This window comes from Pristis pectinata, chromosome 33, assembly GCF_009764475.1.
Source record: "Pristis pectinata isolate sPriPec2 chromosome 33, sPriPec2.1.pri, whole genome shotgun sequence".
NCBI classification, from domain to species: Eukaryota; Metazoa; Chordata; class Chondrichthyes; order Rhinopristiformes; family Pristidae; genus Pristis; species Pristis pectinata.
Window position 1 is genome coordinate 14,621,610 of NC_067437.1, and position 21,635 is coordinate 14,643,244.

The 21,635-nt window shown below is 43.1% G+C and overlaps 1 protein-coding gene across 1 annotated transcript in view; it reads right to left on the reverse strand.

Moving 5' to 3' along the window:
- Positions 1 to 21,635, reverse strand: part of LOC127585685 (ankyrin repeat and fibronectin type-III domain-containing protein 1-like) — a 101,426-nt gene that overhangs the window by 24,376 nt on the left and 55,415 nt on the right. Inside the window, exons 7-10 of the mRNA XM_052043357.1 lie at positions 7,465 to 7,555; positions 5,942 to 6,049; positions 3,043 to 3,142; positions 451 to 583 (exon numbers count right to left, since the gene is read on the reverse strand). Coding sequence (XP_051899317.1) covers positions 451 to 583; positions 3,043 to 3,142; positions 5,942 to 6,049; positions 7,465 to 7,555 — 432 coding nt within the window. The remainder of the gene's footprint in view (positions 1 to 450; positions 584 to 3,042; positions 3,143 to 5,941; positions 6,050 to 7,464; positions 7,556 to 21,635) is intronic.

The window sequence follows — 21,635 nt, forward strand, 5'->3', positions numbered from 1 at the left end:
TCGGACATGTCAGGTTGTCTCAGTCAGGCCACTCCTGAAGTAATTAACTTCAGGGAGAGTCATTTCCTACAGAACAGAGAGTCTCCACAACTTCTCATGTTCTACAGTCTTGCTAAACCACTTATCCTTCCAATTATGTTTATTTATTGTTAGCAGTAATTTATTTCTAGAACTGGCAGAATCATTGATTTCTAGGTTATAAACTAGCGCACAGATTTAATATAATTTCAAATTAATAATTAATTTACCACCTATTTACTAATTCACTTAATTATTTCTTTAAAGTTGATGGATTGGTTTGTAGTTGAAAATGGAGAGTAGGTGGTAAGTTAATGTGGATGATTTATAAATGCTAGGTCTGTGAGTGGTGTGGTGCTGGTTGAAGGCCCCTGTGCCCTGGTAGGATCATCCCACCTTATGTCCCAGAGAAGTGAGAGAGCACTGTTGTACCTTGGAGAACCAGAGGAATTCTTGCATGTCGGAGCCCGAGCAGCAACTATCAATCTCAACAATCGGGAGCTGATCCTCGCTCGTCACCAGAATGTTCTCTTTGTAGAAGAAAATGGCAGCTAAGTATACTCCCCTAAAAAATAAAAACAAGTTAATGACTCCCTCTTAGACAGTTCACAATATCAATAAATGGGGCCTAAGCATCAATAAGGCAGGTACTGTGGAGTTGGGATTGGAGCAGGATCTAATCTGGAGCCCCTCCTGAAGTTTGGCTGTGCTGGACAATTGGGATAACCAGAAAAATCTGAAAAGCAAATATATACTGCGAATGCTGGAATTATGGAATAAAGACAGGAAATTGCTCAGCATGTCAGGAGAAAGATTTATGGAGAAAGATGCAAAGTTAATGTTTCAGGTTCATGACCTTTCATTTGACAAACAATTGAATATATAATTTGGTTCTCTCTCTACAGATGTTTTCCAGTATACTCTGTTTTTAATGTAGGAAAATTTTTTTTCTAGATTTTCATCCTTGATAAGTGGCATTGAGCAAGAAACACAGTAATGTCAGTGCATTGTAGTCTGTTTCTGAAATGTATCCCTTTGAAGTCAACGGAATGAACTCTGGAGGAAGGGCACAATGATGTTGCCTTCTTCTCCTACATCTTAGGCAGTCCCTTATAATCAGGATGACTTGCCTTCACTCCAGTTTTGTGAGTTCAAGCCTTTGCCTCAGCAGTGCAATGTGGGGGTTGGTCACGTGACCTGCCCCATGCTCTGATGATGGGAAGTGTTTGCCAGAGGCCCCAGCTCTCAGTAAAGAGAACTGGTGAACTTCACGAACTATTAGTGAGTCACAGGTGGATGTCCAATCAGACAATCTGGCCCACTGCTGATGTGGAGCCTGAAATATTGGAATCATGATCCTTGGTGTCTACTCTTATGTTCTTCCTGATCGCCACCTCTTTACCTATCACACGCTCCACCCATCCATCATGCACAAAATTGCTCCGTCCTCCCAATCATGACTTCCCCGATCAATCACCTTGCCAATTAGCCACCACTTCCCACTTAGCCCCCATCCAATCAACCCTTCTCCCCTAATCTCCACTTCCCTCTATTTGCCATCTTCCTCCTTGCTGACCAACCCACCTCCTCCAAAGCACCTGACCCCTATCTCTTGATAACTACACCAGCCATTTAACCCCTTCCTTTCAATTGCTATTGCCTTAGTTTACTCCTCCCCTCAATCTCTGTCTACGCTCATTCATCCCTTCTTGTCCACTTCCCTCCTTCTCAATTGCTTTATCACCCCACTCCTCTCCAGTCCACTCCTTGACTTTCTCCCTACCCCTTCTCTCACAGCCACCTCTTTAGATTTGACCTCTCCCATCCCACAACAGAAATTACCCTTGGTCCTCTTTAATAGATCTGGCTTGTAGATTCCACACGCCCACCCTCCTATCACCTTCTGGGCTCCAGCTCAGGGCTGGTGTGAGTGAAGCTGACTCTTCACCAGTGAGTCATCAGGGGACCCAGTGAAGGTGTCCACATTGCTGGACCAATTGAAATATGGGTCAGCTTCTAGTTTGTCTGAGGCTTTAGACCTATTTATTCCAGCACAATGACTGATCACACTGTCCAGATCACAGCACATATTATCTACCTTCACCCCATGAAATAATCCAATAGTGACTCAGGCACCAGGCTAGGAAGTTCCAGCTTTGATCCCTGGGGTACCTGAAATTCGCCGTGCATAGTGGATCAGAGCTCTGTTACAAAAAGCAACTGTCTTACAGTTATCCTGGTTTCAAAAGAAATAAAAAGTGGGTAGCTCTCTACTGCAGGCAACTGACTCGCCATAGATAACATGTTGAAAACTGAAAATCTGCAAATAACAACGTCCAATTTAGGCAATGGTGCGGTAATAGTTTAGAGAGAAGGTGGCTCAGAGACAGTGTGTTTTTCAAACACAAGAGATTACAGCAGGGGTGGCCTTTTGGCCCTCAACTTGTTCCAATCTTTCTTGGCCTAATCCTTAGTTTTGTCAGTGACCAGAAAACCCATCAATCAATGAATACATTCACATTAACCTGAAACACCAGGCAGCAATCCCATGGGATTAAGAGCAACACTGGTTTTATATCCCACTCGATGTTCCTTTGCATTGAGAAGTATAAATCCAGAATTATACCCAATTCTGACAGTTTGAGTTAAAATTGCATTTTCTGGGTTCTGGTTTTTCATCCATTTCAGAGTGATAGGATGAACGTCCTTTTCCTTTATGTTGGTTGAGAGCATTTTTCTGGGATTTGAGCTCAGGTCAACCTCAGTGCAGTTCTTACTGACAGCCGACCCCAGAGAATCTTTAATGCTTCATATTTCTTTATTTTAAGAACTGACTGCAGTTGGTGACTTGAAGTCCCGTCTCACTGTATCCACTTGCCTGAGCCCTCAACCTGTTAAATACCTTCCTCATCCCTCGTTCCAGCATCCTGATCCAGCTCATTCACCCAGTTCCGAGCTTCATTTTCTGACTGACCATTCCTCTTGCATCAACCTGCTTCAGAGGTAGGCAGTGACCACACTCACCTCTGCAGAGTCTTGACAAATTTGCTTGTATTTTGGAAGAGGTACTTGAGGCTTCGAGAGACCAAGAGCCTCTTACTAGGCACATGAACCTTGGAAGCTTCTGGAAAAGAACACAAGTAAGATTGGCTTGGGAGTTATCGTCATGGTGCAGGGACGGTGGTGTAGCGGTTACATAACACTATTACAGCGCCAGCGACCCGGGTTTAATTCCAGCCACTGTCTGTAAGGAGTTTGTATGTTCTCCCTGTGTCTGCGTGGGTTTCCTTCGGGTGCTCCGATTTCCTCCCACATTCCAAAGACATACGGGTTAGGAAGTTGTGGGCATGCTATGTTGGCACTGGAAGCGTGGCGACACTTGTGGGGTGCCCCCAGAACATTCTACGCAAATATGCATTGGACTGTGTGTTTCAATGCACATGTGCCTAATATAGATATCTTATCTCGTCAGTACTCATTCAACATGGCCACAACAGCCAACGTCCTTCAGGATAGAGTTTGAGCATCTGGTTGGGAACAGGACTGATAGCTACAGGGGCTCTCATACACAATGATCAGGAACACGTTGGATATCAAAAGTAAAAATCAAAAACAACAGGTAACCTTATTTACAGCTTATCCCAATGGTCACCATGGTTTAACCCTATCACAAACACTGCCCCTCGCCCACGCTCCTTACAGCTTCCTTTGTCTCCTTCCCAGTCCTGACAAATGGCCTTTGAGCTAAAACATTAACTCTGTTTCTCTTTCCTCAAACGTGGCCTGTCCTGCTGAGCACTTCCAGCATTTTCTGTTTTTAGTTTGGGTGTTACAACACAGAAACGATTGTCCATCTTGTCTGGTGACACTCGTGGGGCAAATGTTGATTGTGGTGTTGGTGTGTAAGGGTTTCTGAGAAAGAAAACACTGACTATGATAGGTACAGCACAGGATGCCATATTTTAGATGAGATAAGAGGCAATTTGGCCCATCAAGCCTATACTAGTTCTGACAATCCCATCAGTCCCATTTCTCCCCATAACTTATTCTGTCTTACATGTCCATCAAATCTACCCCGATTTTCTTACCACTATACACACTTGGGGTAATTTATAGAGACTAATTTACTGACCAGCACATCTTTGGGATGTGGGAAGAAACTGGAGCGCTTGAAGGAAACCCACGCAGTCACGGGGAAAATGTGCAAACTCCACGCACAGAGAACTGAAAGTCAAGATTGAACTTGGGTCTCTCGGGACTGTGAAGGAGTGGCACAATCCTTTCTTTAAGGATGTTGCTTTATTTTCCTTCAATTTACAATTACCTCAACTCCAATACCATGGAACTTATAACACAGAATAGGCCATTCACACGTCTCCCCCCACTACATCCCACTCCATTAACATATCCCTCCATACCTTTCCTCACCTGTGTACTTAGCCAGTTCCCCATTAATGGCATCAGTTCAATTAGCTCAACACTCCATGTCACAGTTTCTAACCCTCCCTGGCTAAAGGAGTTTCTCCTGCATCCCTGGTTGGAACTTTAGTGGCTGTCTATTATTTACAGCCCCTGCTTCAGGCAAATGGAACCACTGGCCTTGAAATTCCATCATCTAATGTAATATTCATGTGCCTTATGTGATACAATTATAATTAAAATACAACCATAAAGGAAACTTGGGGACTTACTACAAGGTCTACAGTCTATGGTTTACCTTCTGGGCCACCCATGCACCTGATGCACTAACATAGCCAGACACATGCAATAACATTGAGTGACATGCAATACATAGCCATGATCTTGGTCCATGGAGGTTCAGGCTGCTCATGAAGAAACTGGTCTTCAAGGCACTTGCATAACCTGTTTTGTCATTACTTAAAAAGGCACTGCCAGGCCATGGAATATGAAATTTGCTTTACTTTGGGTCTTCCAAGCAAAATGTTTCCCCTCACAGGGGGTCAACCATCCCATTTCAGTCATGACACCAGCAGCAGTAATCCCTCCCCAACAACATTCAATCACCAGTCAGACTGTCAGCTCCCCTGACTCCTCAATCACTGAGTCCTGTCCCACTCCTACCAACTGGGCCGGCTCTGATCTCCTTCCCCACCCCTCTGCAGATATAGAGCCAAGGTGCTCTGCCACCCTGAAACGGAGACCCACTTTGTGGACCTGAGCCAAGAGATCATGAACCCCACCGACTGACATCCCAACCTTCAGCCACTTCTATGGGCTTCTGTACTCTGCAACTGTCTCACACCTCTAATTTACCACATTCCTGTTTCCCTTTGACTGTTTCACTAGCATGCAACAGTAGCCCTTTGAGTAAACTTACATTGGCCCACAATGCATATCCAACAGACTACCTTCACCACATCTACCCAACAAACCCTTTCATAATTTTAAAGGCTTCCATTAGGTTATCCTCAGACTTCTCTTTTCCAAACAACATTGCCATGTTAAGCATTACTTACAATCTCGGAGTTGGCATCTTTCTTATGAACAGAGTCCCCTGTATGTTTCTGATAGGGGATGAACAAAATCTTGAGCCATTCTCTATGGACAGGTGCTGATGGACTAATCCACTGTCTGAGCAAGCACTTACCAACCTGATGAAGTCCTCAGTTACTCACTGGGTGCCAGTTGTGGCTTTCCAATTTCTGGCCTAGGTTAGCACAGACTGGAGGTGAAAGCTAGGATCCTCTTTGTGATAGCCACTCCATAAAATATACTACTAAATAAATTTCCAGGGTGGAAAATTGTCCAAATGTTCAACTGTAGAAAGGTCTTAACGTGTTATTGGTTTTACCATGTGTGAATGTCACATCCATGCTACCACCTCCAGCCTGGTTACCTGTGCACTGAGCTGATGGGTTGGGCTGTGAATATGAACGTAGTTCAGGACTTTGACTGCACTCACCCACAAAGAAGCTCCGATGACAAGGACCCTTCACTCTCTCCAGAAGCTGCAGCACTGCTTGGCTTTGGTTCTTGTGCCTCAGCTTAATATCTGAACATTCTTTCCAACCTGTACAGGGATCAGAGAACAGATTCCACGACTTAGTATTCGCAAATAACTAAAGTAGCAAAAGCTCTTAGTTTCTAGTGTGGAGGGGGAGATGATGGAACAAAGGATAAGATCAGATATTTATTTAACAGTCACATGTATATTGAAACACATAGTGAAATCCGTCTTTTTGCGTTACTGAGAATGTGCTGGGGGCAGCCCGCAAGTGTTGCCACCCTTCCGGCGCCAACATAGATGTTCACAGCTCCTAACCTGTATATCTTTGGAATGTGGGAGGAAATCAGAGCACCCGGAGGAAATGGATGAGGTGAAGTAATTCAATTCCCAGCAGGTGTCCCAATCTGGCGTTGGACTGGCAACACTGGGTTGTCCTGGGATTACCAAGACTTGGGGATGACATCATCTAACACACCCCAGGTATGGAAACTGCACCTGGGAACAAGGAGGACCCCACCAGGAGGTGCCCAGCCAAACTTTCAAAGTTATGCCAAATAACGTGGATGTGGTTTGGGAAAAAATGATTTTCGATCATGTGAACTTAATGAAAACATGGTTAAGTATCTGAATTTCTCGGTACGAGACCTTCAGGAGAAGAGGCAAAAGAAAGGAAGAGAAATAATTTTAAAGAGCAGAGTAAAAATTAATCTCAGGCAGTATTACATTATACTTCCCTTTTCCACTCCTTACCCTCTAGGATCTATTGATCAGAGGCTGGGTAAGACCAACTGACCTGAATTTCTACTGCTGTTACCTTAGTGATCAAGCAGCCCTTTGCCCAAAGGAATATTGAGTGCATTGCTGTGGTCCAGTTGGCAGCTCTCTCAGTGCTGACACAGGGAACTCTTGGTTAAAGTCCCATTGCAGAGACTTCAGCAATATCGTCTTGTTTGACACACCAGAGCAGTACTGAAAGAGTCCTACACTATCAAAGGAGCTGCTTTTCAGATGAGAGCTGCTGTGGCCTTTTCAGATGTAACCCTGTCTGTCAGCAAATGCAAAAGACTGGTCTTGTCTTGAAGAAGAGCAGGGAGTTATCGCTAGTGTCTTGCCTAACATTTACCTCATTTAACATCATGAATATTAATCAGTAATAAGTAGCACGGTTCCTAGTTCTGATGAAAAGCAATTAATCTGAAACTTTATGTCTGTCCTTCCCTCTACACATCTGATTAATGTTCTAAATATTTCAAACAGTCTCTGATTTTATTTCCAATTTCCAGCCACTGCAGATTTTGTTTTTCAACAATTATCAAAGTGCTGTGTTTTGGAGCTCCCTGTATATAAATTGGCTGCTGCGCCTCCTGCATTACAAATACTGCACTTCAAAAACACTTCATTGACTGTTAATCATGCATAGGCCATGACTCATATAAATGTGAGTCTGATGTTAAACAACAATAAGCATCATCACTTACTAGAAGGAGCAGCACAGGGGGGAGAAGAAGGCTTTGGTGGTCCCCAGCCTTTCAGGTTGTAAGCTGAAACACGTACGTAGTAGAGAGCACCCTGATGGTGAAAGACATGTTATTATAAAAGTTGTTTAAGAACAAGCAGAAGTAGGCTATTCGGCCCCTTGTATCTGTTCCATCATTCAATTAGATTACAGCTGATTTTTTACCACAGCATCACTTTCCTGAGCCAACCCCATGAATCCCTTCACACCTAAAAATCTATCAATCTCTATCTTGAATATACTCAGTGCCTGAGCCTTCACAGCCCTCTCGGGTAGAGAATTCCAAAGCTTCACCACCCTCTGGAGGAAGAAATTCCTTCTCATCTCCATCTTGAATGGGTGCCCCTTATTTTAATCCTGTGACCCCTGGTTCTAGACACCCCAGCTGGGGAAGACATTATCCCTGCATGTACCTTGTTAAGCCCCATAATAATTATGTATTTATCATTGCGATCACATCTCATTCTTCTAAATTCAAGAGTACAAAGCCCAGACTGTTTACTTTTAGCTCATAGGAAATCCCCTATTCCAGAAATCAATCTGCTTGAGACCCATAAAGTGTTATTCCATCAGTTTTAGCTGGGTTCTGCATCAGGTCAGTATTTCAGTGTTTGTAGTGAGGGAAGGGATCCGATTTGCATTCAGAAATTGTTATTGAGAACAGGCAGCTGTCGGGAGTAGAGCTGGGAGAGGGAACATTCAGGGAGAGCAGGAGTGGAGTGTTGGGCTATGGTCAGAGCAGGGGGCTGCATATCAGCCTATGCTTGAAAATCCTGAAGTTCTAAGCTTTCTTAAAGGCCAGAAGGTTTGCCCCAATAAATGAGAAATAACCTGAGCAGGGACCTCGAATTGTCAAATGAAAGAAGGAAAAATATGGTGAGGTAGAGTCAGACAGTAGAGAAACAAACCCTTTGGTCCACTGAGTCTATGCCAACCATCAAGCACCATTTATACTAATCCCATTTTATTCTCCTTACATTCCCATCAACTCTCCACAGATTTTACCACTTACCTACAGAATAGGGGCAATTTCCAGTGGCCAATTAACCTACCAGCCTGTACATCTTTGGGAAAAACCCAAAGAAGGCCACATGGTCACAGAAGAACGTGCAAACTCTATATAGAAAGTATCAGAGGTCAGGATTGAACCGAGGTCATTGGACTGGTAGGCAACAGCTCTACTAGCTGAACCACTGTCCTGTCTGTTCTAACGTTTCATCTAGAAGTCAACTGCAGAATACCAGAGCAGTGACCTCAGAACCAGACCCCACTCTCCTTCATCCATCAATGTAACTTTCAGAACTTGAACAAGATCAAAAATTAAAATTATTCATTGCATTGTTCAATCGATCACAGGCTGGAATTCGTAAATCATGAATAAGATTAAATTACCTTTTCTCAACACCAACCTTTCCAATCAGAATTGCATCACAAAGAGTTAATAATGTCAACACAAATGTTGCTTCAAGGAAAATCAAGGACTCAAATGAGTGAAAAAGATTTTAAAGCAAATGTTGGAAAAATTAGTCTAATTTTTTTAATGGGAGGAGAAGTGGATTCTAGTGCAAGTCCTTCTATTCATCTACCCAGTTGTCAAGGGATATCCCTTAAATGCCACCAAGAAGCTAGGGTATGGAATAGTGGTAATGGAATACAGGAAGCAGCAGTAGGAAATATTTTCTATTAAATACATTCATAATATTGCTGAGATTTGGTAAGAAACCATTTGGCTCTTGAGGCAAGGAAATCTGCTGTCCTTACTTGGTTTGGCCTTCTTGTGATTCCAGACTCACAACATTGTTGTGGACTAGCAGGCTAATTAATGAGGGCAATAAATACTGGGCTTACCAACACTGCCTACATGTTGTGAAAGGATAAGCAAAAGGCATTCCTTAGGTTGTTGGGCTACACTGAGTAGTTGCTGTATCTCACTCACCCAGCAGAATGGGGAGGTCTGGGACCCTGTGTGCTTAGGAGTAAGATACCTTCAGTAAAACAAGAACTAACTTCAAAAGCAACAATCTGCTGGATGAACTCAAGTGGGTCGAGCAGCATCAGTGGGAGGAAAGGAAATGTTGATGTTTCAGGTCGAAACCCTGAATCAACATCTGAAATGTTGACAATTCCTTTCCTCCCACAGATGCTGCTTGCCCTGCTGAGTTCTTCCAGCAGATTGTTTGTTGCTCCAGCTTCCAGCATCTGTAGTCTCTTGTGTCTCCAAAAGTACTACAGTTGGGTGTAAAGTGCTTTGATATATCATAAATTCATAAAAAATGTTCGCCTTTTTTCTCTCTAAGGCAAATGAGTGCCCTGATGATGAGTAGTAGAGGATCCTGTCAGAGATGGGGATTAAAAATTTTAAAAGTGATTGTGCTCAGAACTGGACAAGGTGCCATTTTTATGGTGACAGTCAGGTTGCTTGGCATGTAACTATTCCCTCTCATGGAGACAGGGCAGTTGACTGAGAACCATTTTTAAAGTGAACACTTGATTTCTTTTCAGGGCTCTGGAATGGGGAGGGAGCTGCTGACTCTGCCCACCCCCACTGCACTTTTCTAGGAAGCTGCCACTACCTCTCTGCTGATTACAGTCTCTCCTCACGCTGCAATTGGTTCAGTTCCCACACCCCCACCTCCCACCAACCAACCAAGTGAAACTAGCCTCAAATTACCCTGACCTTTACAAGTATTGTAACAAGGACTATGGGTAATTACAAGACATCAATTACACAATATTTGCTAGAAAGGATTTTTATGACTACTTCCTCCTCCCCTGAAGGGCCTTTACACTTCCAGGACTGTTTTGCTCTCTGGTACTCTCTCCATAGGCAACCCTTCCCCCCACCCCCATCTAATTTGCTCACTCTCAATCCTAAAAACTCCTAACAGTCAGTGGTTATCTCTGGTTTCTGATAACCATTTTATCTTCCAGCAACACCATCTGGAGTCCCAGATGCTGCTTTGCCTCCAACTACTTTGAGGCACTGACTGCTCTCTGTACAATAAATATATGTGTGTGCTTGAAAAGGGAAGTATTGGATGACATCACAGACCAATCAAGTAAACTTGGGTACTTACTTCAGAAAGATTGCACCACCAGACACAACTTCCTCCTTCAGCATTTCACAGGGATCGTTCCCCTCATGACTCCCTGGACCACTCTTCAGTTCCCACCAACCACCCCCTTCTTAAGGCTTTCCCTTGCAACCTGCAGGGAATGTAACATGTCCTTTCATGTCTTCCCTTCTCACTATCTAGGGACCCAAATAGTCTTTCCAGGTGAAGCAGTGATTCACTTGCACTTTTCAATCTAGTGTATTACATTCGGTGTTCACAACGTGGTCTCCTTTACATTGGCAACACCAAACACAGGTTCGGTGATTGCTTTGTGGAGAACTTGCATTCAGTCCGCAGGGGCGACCCTGATCTTCCTGTTTCCTGCCACTTTAATTACCCCATCGCAGTCCCACTCTGACCTATCAGTCTGTGGCCTCCTGTACAGTCACAGTGAGGCCCAATGCAAGAGTCACAAAAAGATACAGAATGGAAACTGGCACTGAGTCCATGCTGATCGTCCACTTACATTGATTCTACATCAATTATTTGATCTGTTGTACTTGATTAGTAGAAATGTAAAAAGGTTGTAAAATTACAACATGCCAGTAACAATAGGAGATTCAAATTCCAATCAAATTCCTCAAATGATTACTTTCTGGTTTTGTTCGACTGTCACCGTGTTTCCTCATGTTGACTGGGGCGTTCAAGGAAGAGATAGATAGATATCTAAATAGTCAGGGTATCAAGGGATATGGGGATAAGGCCGGAAATTGGGATTAGAATAGGTTGTTTCTTTTTTGTCCCCATTCCCCATTTCTTTTTCCCTTTTCCTTGGAGCAGACTCGATGGGCCGAATGGCCTGCTTCTGCTCCCTTGTCTTGTGATCTTGTGCAAAGGGCTTGGATGGGGCAACATTTGTTAAATGTATCCAGGAAAGTTTTCTCAAACATTATATAATAGTGGCCCTACTAGAGAGGGGGCTACACGACCTCCTGTTGGGAAATGAGGCTGGGCAAGTAACTGAAGTGTCAGTGCGAGAGCACTTTGGGACCAGTGACATAATTCTATTAGTTTCAAAACAGTTATGGAAAAGGATGGGACTGGTCCACAACTAAAATCATAAATTGGGGAAAGCAAATTTTGAAGGCATTAGACAGGAACTTGCAAAGGTTGATTGGGGGAAGCTCTTTGCAGGTAAAGAGATGTCTGGAAAGTAGGAGGCTTTTAAAAGTGAGATAGGGAGAGTTCAAGGACAGGATATTCCTGTTAGAGTGAAGAACAAGGCTGGCAAGGTTAGGGAACCCTGGTTGTCGAGGGATATTGAGGCACTGCTCAGGAAAAAGGAGGTATATGTCAGGTATAGGCAGCTGGGATCAAGTGAAACCCATAAGTATACAAGTATAAGAGATGTAGGAATAAACAAGAGGGGAATCAGGAAAGCAAAAAGACATGAGAAAGCTTTGGCAGATAAGTTTAAGGAGAATCCTAAAAGATTCTATAAGTATATTAAGAGTAAAATTGTGGGTCGGAAGAGATTAGATCCCCTGAAGGATCAGGATGGTTGTTTATATGTGAAGCCATGGAAAATGGGCGAGCCTTTAAGTGAATAGTCCGCTATATTTACCGTGGAGAAGGTAATGGAAGCCAAGGAATTAAGAGAAATGAATAGTGATATATTGGAACATAACCACATTACAAGAGAGGAGGTGCTGGTGGTCTTAAGGCATATTAAAGTGGATAAATCCCCAGGGGCTGATCAAGTGTATTCTAGGATATTGTGGGAAGCTAGGGGAGAATTTACAGGGGTCTGGTAGAGATATTTGCACCATCTTTAGGCCTGGGAGAAGACTGGAGGATGGCTAATGTTGTCCCTTTATCTAAGAAGAGCCACAAGGACAAGCTAGGGATTCTGGCATTTGGAAAGGCAACGACTGATTAGGGACAGCCAGCATGGTTTTGTGCATGGGAAATTGTGTCTCATGAGGATAGGGTGGTAGACATCGTTTACAAGGTCCCGCATGGTAAGCTAGTCTGGATCACATAGGATCCAGGGTGAGCAAGCTAATTGGATACAAAATTGGCTTGGTGGAAGGAGACAGGGTGGTAGCGGGGGCAGGTATTCAGATTTGAGGCTTGTGACCAGTGGTGTGTCACAGGGATTGGTGCTGGGTCCTCTGTAGTTTGCCTTCTGTATTAACAATTTGGATGACAATGTTGTTAATATGGTTAGTAAGTTTGAGGATGACACCAAAATTGATGGTATAGTGGACAGCGAAGAAGATTATCTAAGACTACAACAGGATCTAGATGAACTGGGGAAGTGGGTCAAGGATTGGCAGATGGAATTTAACTCAGACAAGAGCAAGGTGGTGCATGTTGGTAAGTTCAACCAGGGCAGGACTTACACAGTAAATGGTAGGGCCCTGGAGAGTGATGTAGAACAGGGAGGCCTAGGGGACAGGTAACTAATTCCCTGAAAGTGGCGACACAGGTAGACAGGATGATGAAGGTGGTATTTGGCATGCTTGTCTTTATTGATCAGGGCATTGAGTACAGGAGTTGGGATGTCATGTTGCAACTGTACAAATTATTGGTGGGACCACACTTGGAGTATTTTGTGCAGTACTGGTTGCCCAGCTAGAGGAACTATGTCATTAAGATGAAAAGGGTGCAAAAAAGATTCACGAGGATGTTATGAGGGTCTTGACTTATAAGGAAAAGCTGGATAGGCTGGGACTTTTTTTCCCTGGAGTGTAGGAGACTGAGGGGTGACCTGGCAGAGGTGTATAAAACCATGAGGGGTGTAGATAAGGTGGATGGTCACAGTCTTTTTTTCCCAGGGTAGAGGAGTCTGAAACCAGAGGGCATAGATTTAAGGTGAGAGGGGAATGATTTAAAAGGCACCTGATGGGCAACTTTTTCAAGAGGGTGGTGGGTACATGGAACGAGCTGCCAGAGGAGGCTGTAGTGGTGGGTACAATTACAATGTTTAAAAGACATTTGGACAGGTACATGGATAGGAAAGGTTTAGAGGGATATGGGCCAAATGCAGGCAAATTGGATTAGCTCAGATAGAAATCTTGGGTGACATGACGATGCTGTATAACTATGATTCTAGCTGCAATATGGTTAAAAAGGTCTATGAAAACTTGATCAATTCAAAACAAAACAAGTAATTGACTGTGGGCTGAAAAGTCTGCATTCATAGAACAGGCTCTTCGACCCACTATGGCTGTGCCGACCATGATGCCAATGTAAACTAAATCCAATCTGCTCGCACATGGTCTGTATCCCTCCATTCCCTGCCTGTTCATGTGCCTGTCTAAATGCCTTTAAAACATTGCTATCGCATCTGTTTCTATCACCTCTCCTGGCAGCGCATTCCAGGTAGCTACCCCTCTGTACAAAACAACTTGACTTGCAAATCTGCTTTAAACTTTCCCCCTCTCACCTTAAACCTTCTAGTATTTGACTCATTCACTCATTGACTAGACAACCTTGGCTATAGCTTACCCCCATGGTCACCCCTGTTTTACCCTATTGAAGATTGCCCCCCTCCTTGCAGCCTAATGAGCTTCTTTTGTCTCTTTCCCAGTTCTGATGAAGGGTTTTTTTACCTGAAACATTAGCTCTATTTCTTTTCCCACAAATGTGGTCTGACCTGCTGAGCATTTTCTGTTTTTATTTTGGGTATTTGGTCACTGTCACCGAAACATAGGGGTAGGCTAATGCTACAATATTAACAAAAAAATGTGTGACTCAAACTGAAATACAGCAGATGACTTTTTTTCTATACCATCTATGCCTCTCATAATTTTATATACTTCTGTCAGGTTGCTCCTCAGCCTCCAATGTTCTAGTGAAAGCAATCCAAGTTTTCCCAGCCTCTCTTTATAGCTGATACTCTCTAACCCAGGCAACATCCTGGTGAACGTCTTCTGTACCCTTTCAAAGTCTTTGCATCCTTCCTATAGTGCGGTGACCAGAATTGCATACACTACTCCAAATGTGGCCCAACTAAAGTTTCATGCAGCTGCAACATGACTTGCCAACTTTTATACTCAATGCCCCAACTGATGAAGGCAAGCATTCCTTATGCTTTCTTTACCACCCTATCCACTTATGTTGCCACTTTAAGGGAGCAATGGATTTGCATCCCAAGATCCCTCTGGATATCAATGCTCTGAAGGCTCCCGCCATTCACTGTGTACTTTCTTTTTGCATTTGACCTCCTGAAATGCATCATCTTTCACCTGTCCAGATTAAGCTCCATCTACCATTTCTTCACCCAAATTTCTAACTGGTCTATATCCTGCTGTATCCTTTGACAACCTCCCTTGCTATCCACAACTCCACCAATTTTCATGTCATTTGCAAACTTACTAGCCAGACCATCTACATTTTCATCTAAATCATTAATAAATTTTACAAACAGAGGTCCTGGCACTGATCCTTGTGGAACACCGCTGGTCACAGACCTCCAGTCAGAAAAGACATCCCTCTACCATTAACCTGTCTTCTATGACCAAGCCAATTTTGGATCCAATTTACCAACTCACTGTGGCTTAATCTTCTGGACTTGTGTCCCATGAGGGACCTTGTTAAATGTTTACTAAAGTCCATGCTTTTCCAAATGCAAGTAAATCCTGTCCCTAAGACTCTTCCCCAGTAATTTCCCTACTGCTGATGTAGAGCTCACCGGCCAAGAATTTCCATGGCTGTTTGTATCAGTCATCCATCTGTGATATTGGTTCAACCGCTTTGTTTTTTTCCCCATTTTTGTTCCCTCTGAGCCTGACCAGCTGCGCATGTCCTCCTGCTCTGCATTTTGCAACTCCCACATTTTTTTGTCTATGTTCTTTCTCTGTGTTCTCACTCTCTAACTGCTCCCATTCACTCATTGACTAGACAACCTTGGCTATAGCTTATCCCCATGGTCATCCCTGTTTTACCCTATTGAAGATTGCCCCCCTCCTTGCAGCCTAATGAGCTTCTTTTGTCTCCTTCCCAGTTCTGATGAAGGGTTTTTTTACCTGAAACATTAGCTCTATTTCTTTTCCCACAAATGTGGTCTGACCTGCTGAGCATTTTCTGTTTTTATTTTGGGTATCTGGTCACTGTCACCGAAACATAGGGGTAGGCTAATGCTACAATATTAACAAAAAAATGTGTGACTCAAACTGAAATACAGCAGATGACTTTTTTTCAATATGTGGGCGTATATGAACCTAGACCATGATTACAAGTTAATTTACTTGTTACATGGAATCTCATAGAGCTACAAGCTACAGCATGGAAATAAATTGGCTGCCCCAATCCTTTCCAATCTCTTGTTCCACATTGTTTTACTTCAGTGTCCTTCAACAACCCACATTGAAATGCTGACATAATCTTGGCCTCCCATTACCAAGTTTGGTTGCACATTCCACATTCTCCCAAATCTCTCACATTACCTCTGCTTTTACCCTTGTGTTAGGCTATATGTGGCTGAAAAAGGATTTGCTTTTTGTTGTATGTTTTGGTTACTTAATCTTAAATGTAGGTGGCACAATAAAGAGGTTTGATACAAGAACTGGTCATTATGTTGACAAGACACAAGAAAGCTTTCAACTTCAGGACAGTCTGATCCACTGGGTAGAAAAGTGGCAAGTGAAGTTTAATCCAGTGTGAGATAATATGTTTAGTGAAATACAGGAAGATAAGGGATACACAATAAATGGGAAGATTGTGGAGAACAGAGGGGCCACGTAGTGTGTGGCATTGATCTTTAGCAGGACTGGTAGATGAGATGGGGATTCTATAGTAAGGGGTACAGATAGCAGATTCTGCGATACCGACAATGAGTCCCGGATGGTGTGTTGCCTCCCTGGTGCCAGGGTACGGGATATCACAGACTGGGTCCAGAATATTCTGAGGGGAGAGGGTGAGCAGCCAGAAGTCTTGGTACATGTAGGTACCAATGACATAGGTAGAAAAAGAGAAGTCCTGAAGGAGGAATACAAGGCATTAGGGAGAAGGTTGAGAAGTAGGACCTCAAGGGTAGTAATCTCAGGATTACTACCTGTGCCACGTGTCAATGATAGGAAGAATAGAAAGCTCTGGCAGATGAATGCGTGGCTGAGTGACTGGTGCAGGGGGCAGGGCTTCAGATTTTTGGATAATTGGGACCTTTTTTGGGGGAGGCATGACCTATTTGCTAAGGATGGGTTGCACCTAAATTCCAAAGGGTCCAATATCCTGGCGGGAATGTTTAATTTAGTTGTGGGGGGGGGGGGTTTAAACTGATCTGGCAAGGGGATGGAAACCAGGATGTTAGGTTACAAGATGCTAAGGTAAGGAAGGAAGTTTATAGAAGCAAGTCCAATGAGGATGGCAAGAAGGACAGGCAGGTGAGAAGTCAGGATAATTTGCTGAATAATAGAAGTACAACAAATCAGGATGTCAGGATACAGAATGTTAGGATAGAGGATGAGGTATATAGGAACATGTCTAAGATAGTATGTAGTGAAGATGGTAAGAAGGATAGACAGGTGGAAAGTCAGGATAATCTGCTGAACAATAGAAGTACAACAAAATCAATAGCAGATACTGGACTAAACGTACTATATTTAAATGCACGTAGCATTAGGAATAAAGTAGATGACCTAGTGGCACAACTACAGGTTAATAAATACGACATTGTGGCAATCACCGAGTCATGGCTTTATGATGGATGTGATTGGGAACTGAACGTCCAGGGGTACACAGTGTATAGGAAGGATAGGCAGGTAGGCAGAGGGGGAGGTGTGGCCATGATGGTTAGTAGTGATATAAAATCAATAGAAAGGAAGGACATTGGGTCAGAGGAGGTGGAATCCTTATGGGTGGAGCTAAGAAATAGCAAGGGTAAAAGGACAATAGTAGCAGTCATATATAGGCCCCCTAATAGCAGTCAGGAAGTGGACGATAAGTTGCAGATTGAGATAGAAAAAGCATGCCAGAGTGACAATGTGAAGATAATTATGGGGGATTTTAACATGAAGGTGGACTGGGAAATCCAGCAAGGCGGTAGAACTCAGGAGAGGGAGTTTGTGGAATGTCTAAGTGACGTTTTTCTGGAGCAACTTGTTGAAAAGCCCACCAGGGGATCGGCTGTTTTGGATTGGGTGCTGTGTAATGAACCGGAGGTGATTAGGGAACTAAAGGTAAAGGAACCACTGGGAACCAGTGATCACAATATGATTGAGTTCAGTTTCAAGTTTGAGACTGGTGTATCGATATTTCAGTGGAACAAAGGAAATTACAATGGTACGAGAGAAGAGTTGGCCCAAATTGATTGGAAGAGTAAGCTAGCTGGAGGGACGGCGGAGAAATGGAAGGAATTTCTACAGGAAATAAAGAAAATGCAGGATAGATATATTCCAAGAGAAAAGAAGGTTTTGAATGGAAAAAAGGCACAAATGTGGATAACGAGAGAGGTGAAGGCTAAACTAAAAGCAAAAGGGGCGGTGTACAAAGAAGCAAAAATTAGTGGGAAAACAGAAGACTGGGAAGCTTTTAAAAACCTGCAGAGAGAAACTAAGAAGGTCATTAGGAAAGAAAAGATGAATTATAAAAGGAAGTTGGCGGATAACATTCGAAAGGATACTAAGAGTTTTTTTAAATACATAAGGGGTAAAAGAGAGACATGGGTTGATATAGGACCAATTGATAACGGTGCAGGAGATATTATAATGGACGATAGAGAGATGGTAGAGGAATTGAATGAATATTTTGCATCGATCTTCACCGTGGAGGACATCAGCAATGTGCCGGTTAGTCAGGAGTCTCATGAAATGGAACTGAGTTCAGTTAAGATTACTAGGGAGAAGGTGCTAGGAAAACTAAATGGGCTAAAGACTGATAAGTCTCCCGGACTGGATGAGGTGCATCCCCAGGTTCTGAAGGAGGTGGCTTTAGAGATAGCGGAGGCATTGGTGATAATTTTCCAGGAATCAATAGATTCTGGCATGGTTCCGGAGGACTGGAGGGTCGCAAATGTAGTTCCGTTGTATAAGAAAGGTGGGAGGCAGCATAAAGGAAATTACAGACCTATTAGTCTGACGTCAGTGGTGGGAAAATTATTGGAATCTATCCTCAAGGATGGGGTTATGGAATACCTAGAGGCGCAAGGCAAGATAGGTCCTAGCCAACATGGTTTTGTGAAGGGAAGATCCTGCCTGACCAACCTATTGGAGTTTTTTGAAGAAATCACAGGTAGGGTGGATAAGGGAGAGGCGGTAGATGTTGTGTATTTAGACTTTCAAAAGGCCTTCGATGAGGTGCCTCACAAGAGACTGATTAATAAGATGAAAAGTCATGGAATTACGGGTAGGATAACAGAATGGGTGGAGCATTGGCTGGTTGGCAGGAAGCAAAGAGTGGAAATAAAAGGATCTCGTTCTGGTTGGCTACCGGTTACTAGTGGTGTGCCTCAGGGGTCGGTGTTGGGGCCGCTCCTTTTTACCTTATACATTAACGATTTGGATGATGGAATAAATGATTTCGTGGCTAAGTTTGCGGATGACACCAAGATAGGTGGAGGAGTAGGGAGTATTGAGGAGATAGGAAGGTTGCAGAGAGACCTAGACAGTTTAGGAGAATGGGCAAGGAAATGGCAGATGAGATTCAATGTTGAGAAATGTGCAGTTGTACACTTTGGAAGCAGAAATAAGCGGGCAGATTATTATCTAGAAGGAGAGAAAATTCAAAGTACGGAAGTACAAAGGGACTTGGGGGTACTCGTGCAGGATACCTTAAAGGTTAACCACCAGGTCGGATTGGTGGTAAAGAAAGCGAATGCTATGTTGGCATTCATTTCGAGAGGTATAGTGTATAAAAGTAAGGAAGTGTTGATGAGGCTCTACGGGGCACTAGTAAGGCCTCATTTGGAATATTGTGCGCAGTTTTGGGCCCCACATCTCAGGAAGGATGTGCTGACTTTAGAGAGGGTTCAGAGGAGATTTACAAGGATGATTCCAGGAATGAAAGGGCTTACGTATGAGGAGCATTTGTTGGCTCTTGGACTGTACTCACTGGAGTACAGAAGAATGAGAGGGGACCTCATAGCGACATTTAAAATGTTGATAGGAAAGGACAGAGTAGATGTGGCTAGGCGGTTTCCCTTGGTGGGTGAGTCCAGGACCAGAGGGCACAATCTTAGAATTAGAGGGTACAGTTTCAAAACAGAGATGAGGAGAAATTTCTTTAGCCAGAGGGTGGTGAATTTGTGGAACTCCTTGCCACATACAGCAGTGGAGGCCAGATTAGCGGGGGCGTTTATCTCCTCCTTGATAGATATCTAAATAGTCAGGGTATCAAGGGATATGGGGATAAGGCCGGAAATTGGGATTAGAATAGGGTTGTTTTTTTTTGTTTCCCCCCTCCATTCCCCATTTCTCATTTCTTTTTTCCCTTTTCCTTGGAGCAGACTCAATGGGCCAAATGGACTGCTTCTGCTCCCTTGTCTTGTGATCTTGTCTTGTGATCTTGTGATGTTAAAATAGGCACACAGGCAACTTTCCTGTTAGCGAGGCATGCAATATGAGAGCAGGAGGTTATGATGAAACTGTACACAAGACTTGTTAGACCACAGCGTGAATACTGTGTACATTTCTGGTCACCACATTACAGGAATGATATGACTGAATAGAAAGGGTTCAGAGCAGGTTTACAAGAATGTTGCCAGAACTAGAAAATTTCAGCTGTGAGGAAAGATTCGATGGTCTAGGGTTGTTTTCTTTTGGAAATGAGGAGGCCAAGGGGAGATTTAATTGAGGAGCATAAAATTAAGAGAGGCCTGGATAGAGACCTATTTTCCTAAGCTGAGTAGTCATAAACCAGGGGGAATAGATTTAAATTATCGGTGGAAGAATTAGAATAGATTAGGGAAGATGAAGAAATAATTTTTCAACCAGGGGGTATCTGGAACTCACTATCTGAATGGGAGGGAGAGGAAGAAACCTCCAGAACTGCCTGGAAGTATACCTGCAGCTCTGAGATCAACAGGGCTGCTGGAAGGTGTGGGTAGGTTGGGCTGCTCTTCTTTGACTGGTATGGACCCAATGGGCCAAATGGCCTCCTTCACTGCTGCAAATTCACTATGATTGTCATGCAACTATTTGCATTTTTGATTATCAGATGAAAAGATTCATTAACCGCCACCAGTGTTAGACGTAGTCTAAATGTTCAAACTGGAACCATTTGTATATTTGTATGATGGTGAAACAGTAAGATGAAAAACAGCGTGAGTGTTTTTATAAATTACTGTTGGATTTATCTTCACTTTTCTCTTACTATTTTTAACAATGGCAGTCACCTGAACAGTATAGCAGGAGCTGGTGAGAGAGTTTGCATAGTTTTGCATATCCATTCATATTAAAAAATAATGGATACAATGTGGATTTTCCAGAAGCATCTGTTACAGTACAGCACAGTCTTAGACCATTAATGCTTCCCCATTGCATTTGCAAATTGATTTGGAAATAAGTATGCAAACATTGACTTGTAGATTACAGGGCTGTAATGTAATATTTCATGCAAAGGGTGTTTATTAACATAATGTAAACGAGACCTTGAGCCAGATAGTGAACTGAAGTTATTAGTGCAGAGGTGCCTCAATCTGCGTTCAGTGCCTTCAGCGATGAGACTTTTAATGTGACTAGTAGTGGAGGGGAATTTATAAAGGATAAAACTGATGCCCCAGCGGGGACACTTCAAATGACACACCATTCATAACTCTTCTTTGTTTTTATTATTTAATATTATTATCTTTTTTATTGAGAGTTGAATATGGAGGTCATGGCCTTTTAATTCGATTTCTGTTGGTAAATAATTAATGGTGGCAGCGCCTGTTGACTACATTGTTGTGTGCACATAATACAACAGGGAAATGGCACGTGTTGGGTGAATGGGAGCCGGAACTGCCTGAGTTACCTTCCAAGTGGTCAGGGTCTCAACAGGTCATGGGAGCAAGTAATTCAACATATTTGCACAACGTCTTTTTATGCATATATCAGGCACAAATAAAACCAATTTCTAGGCAAAGGTATAAGAAGAG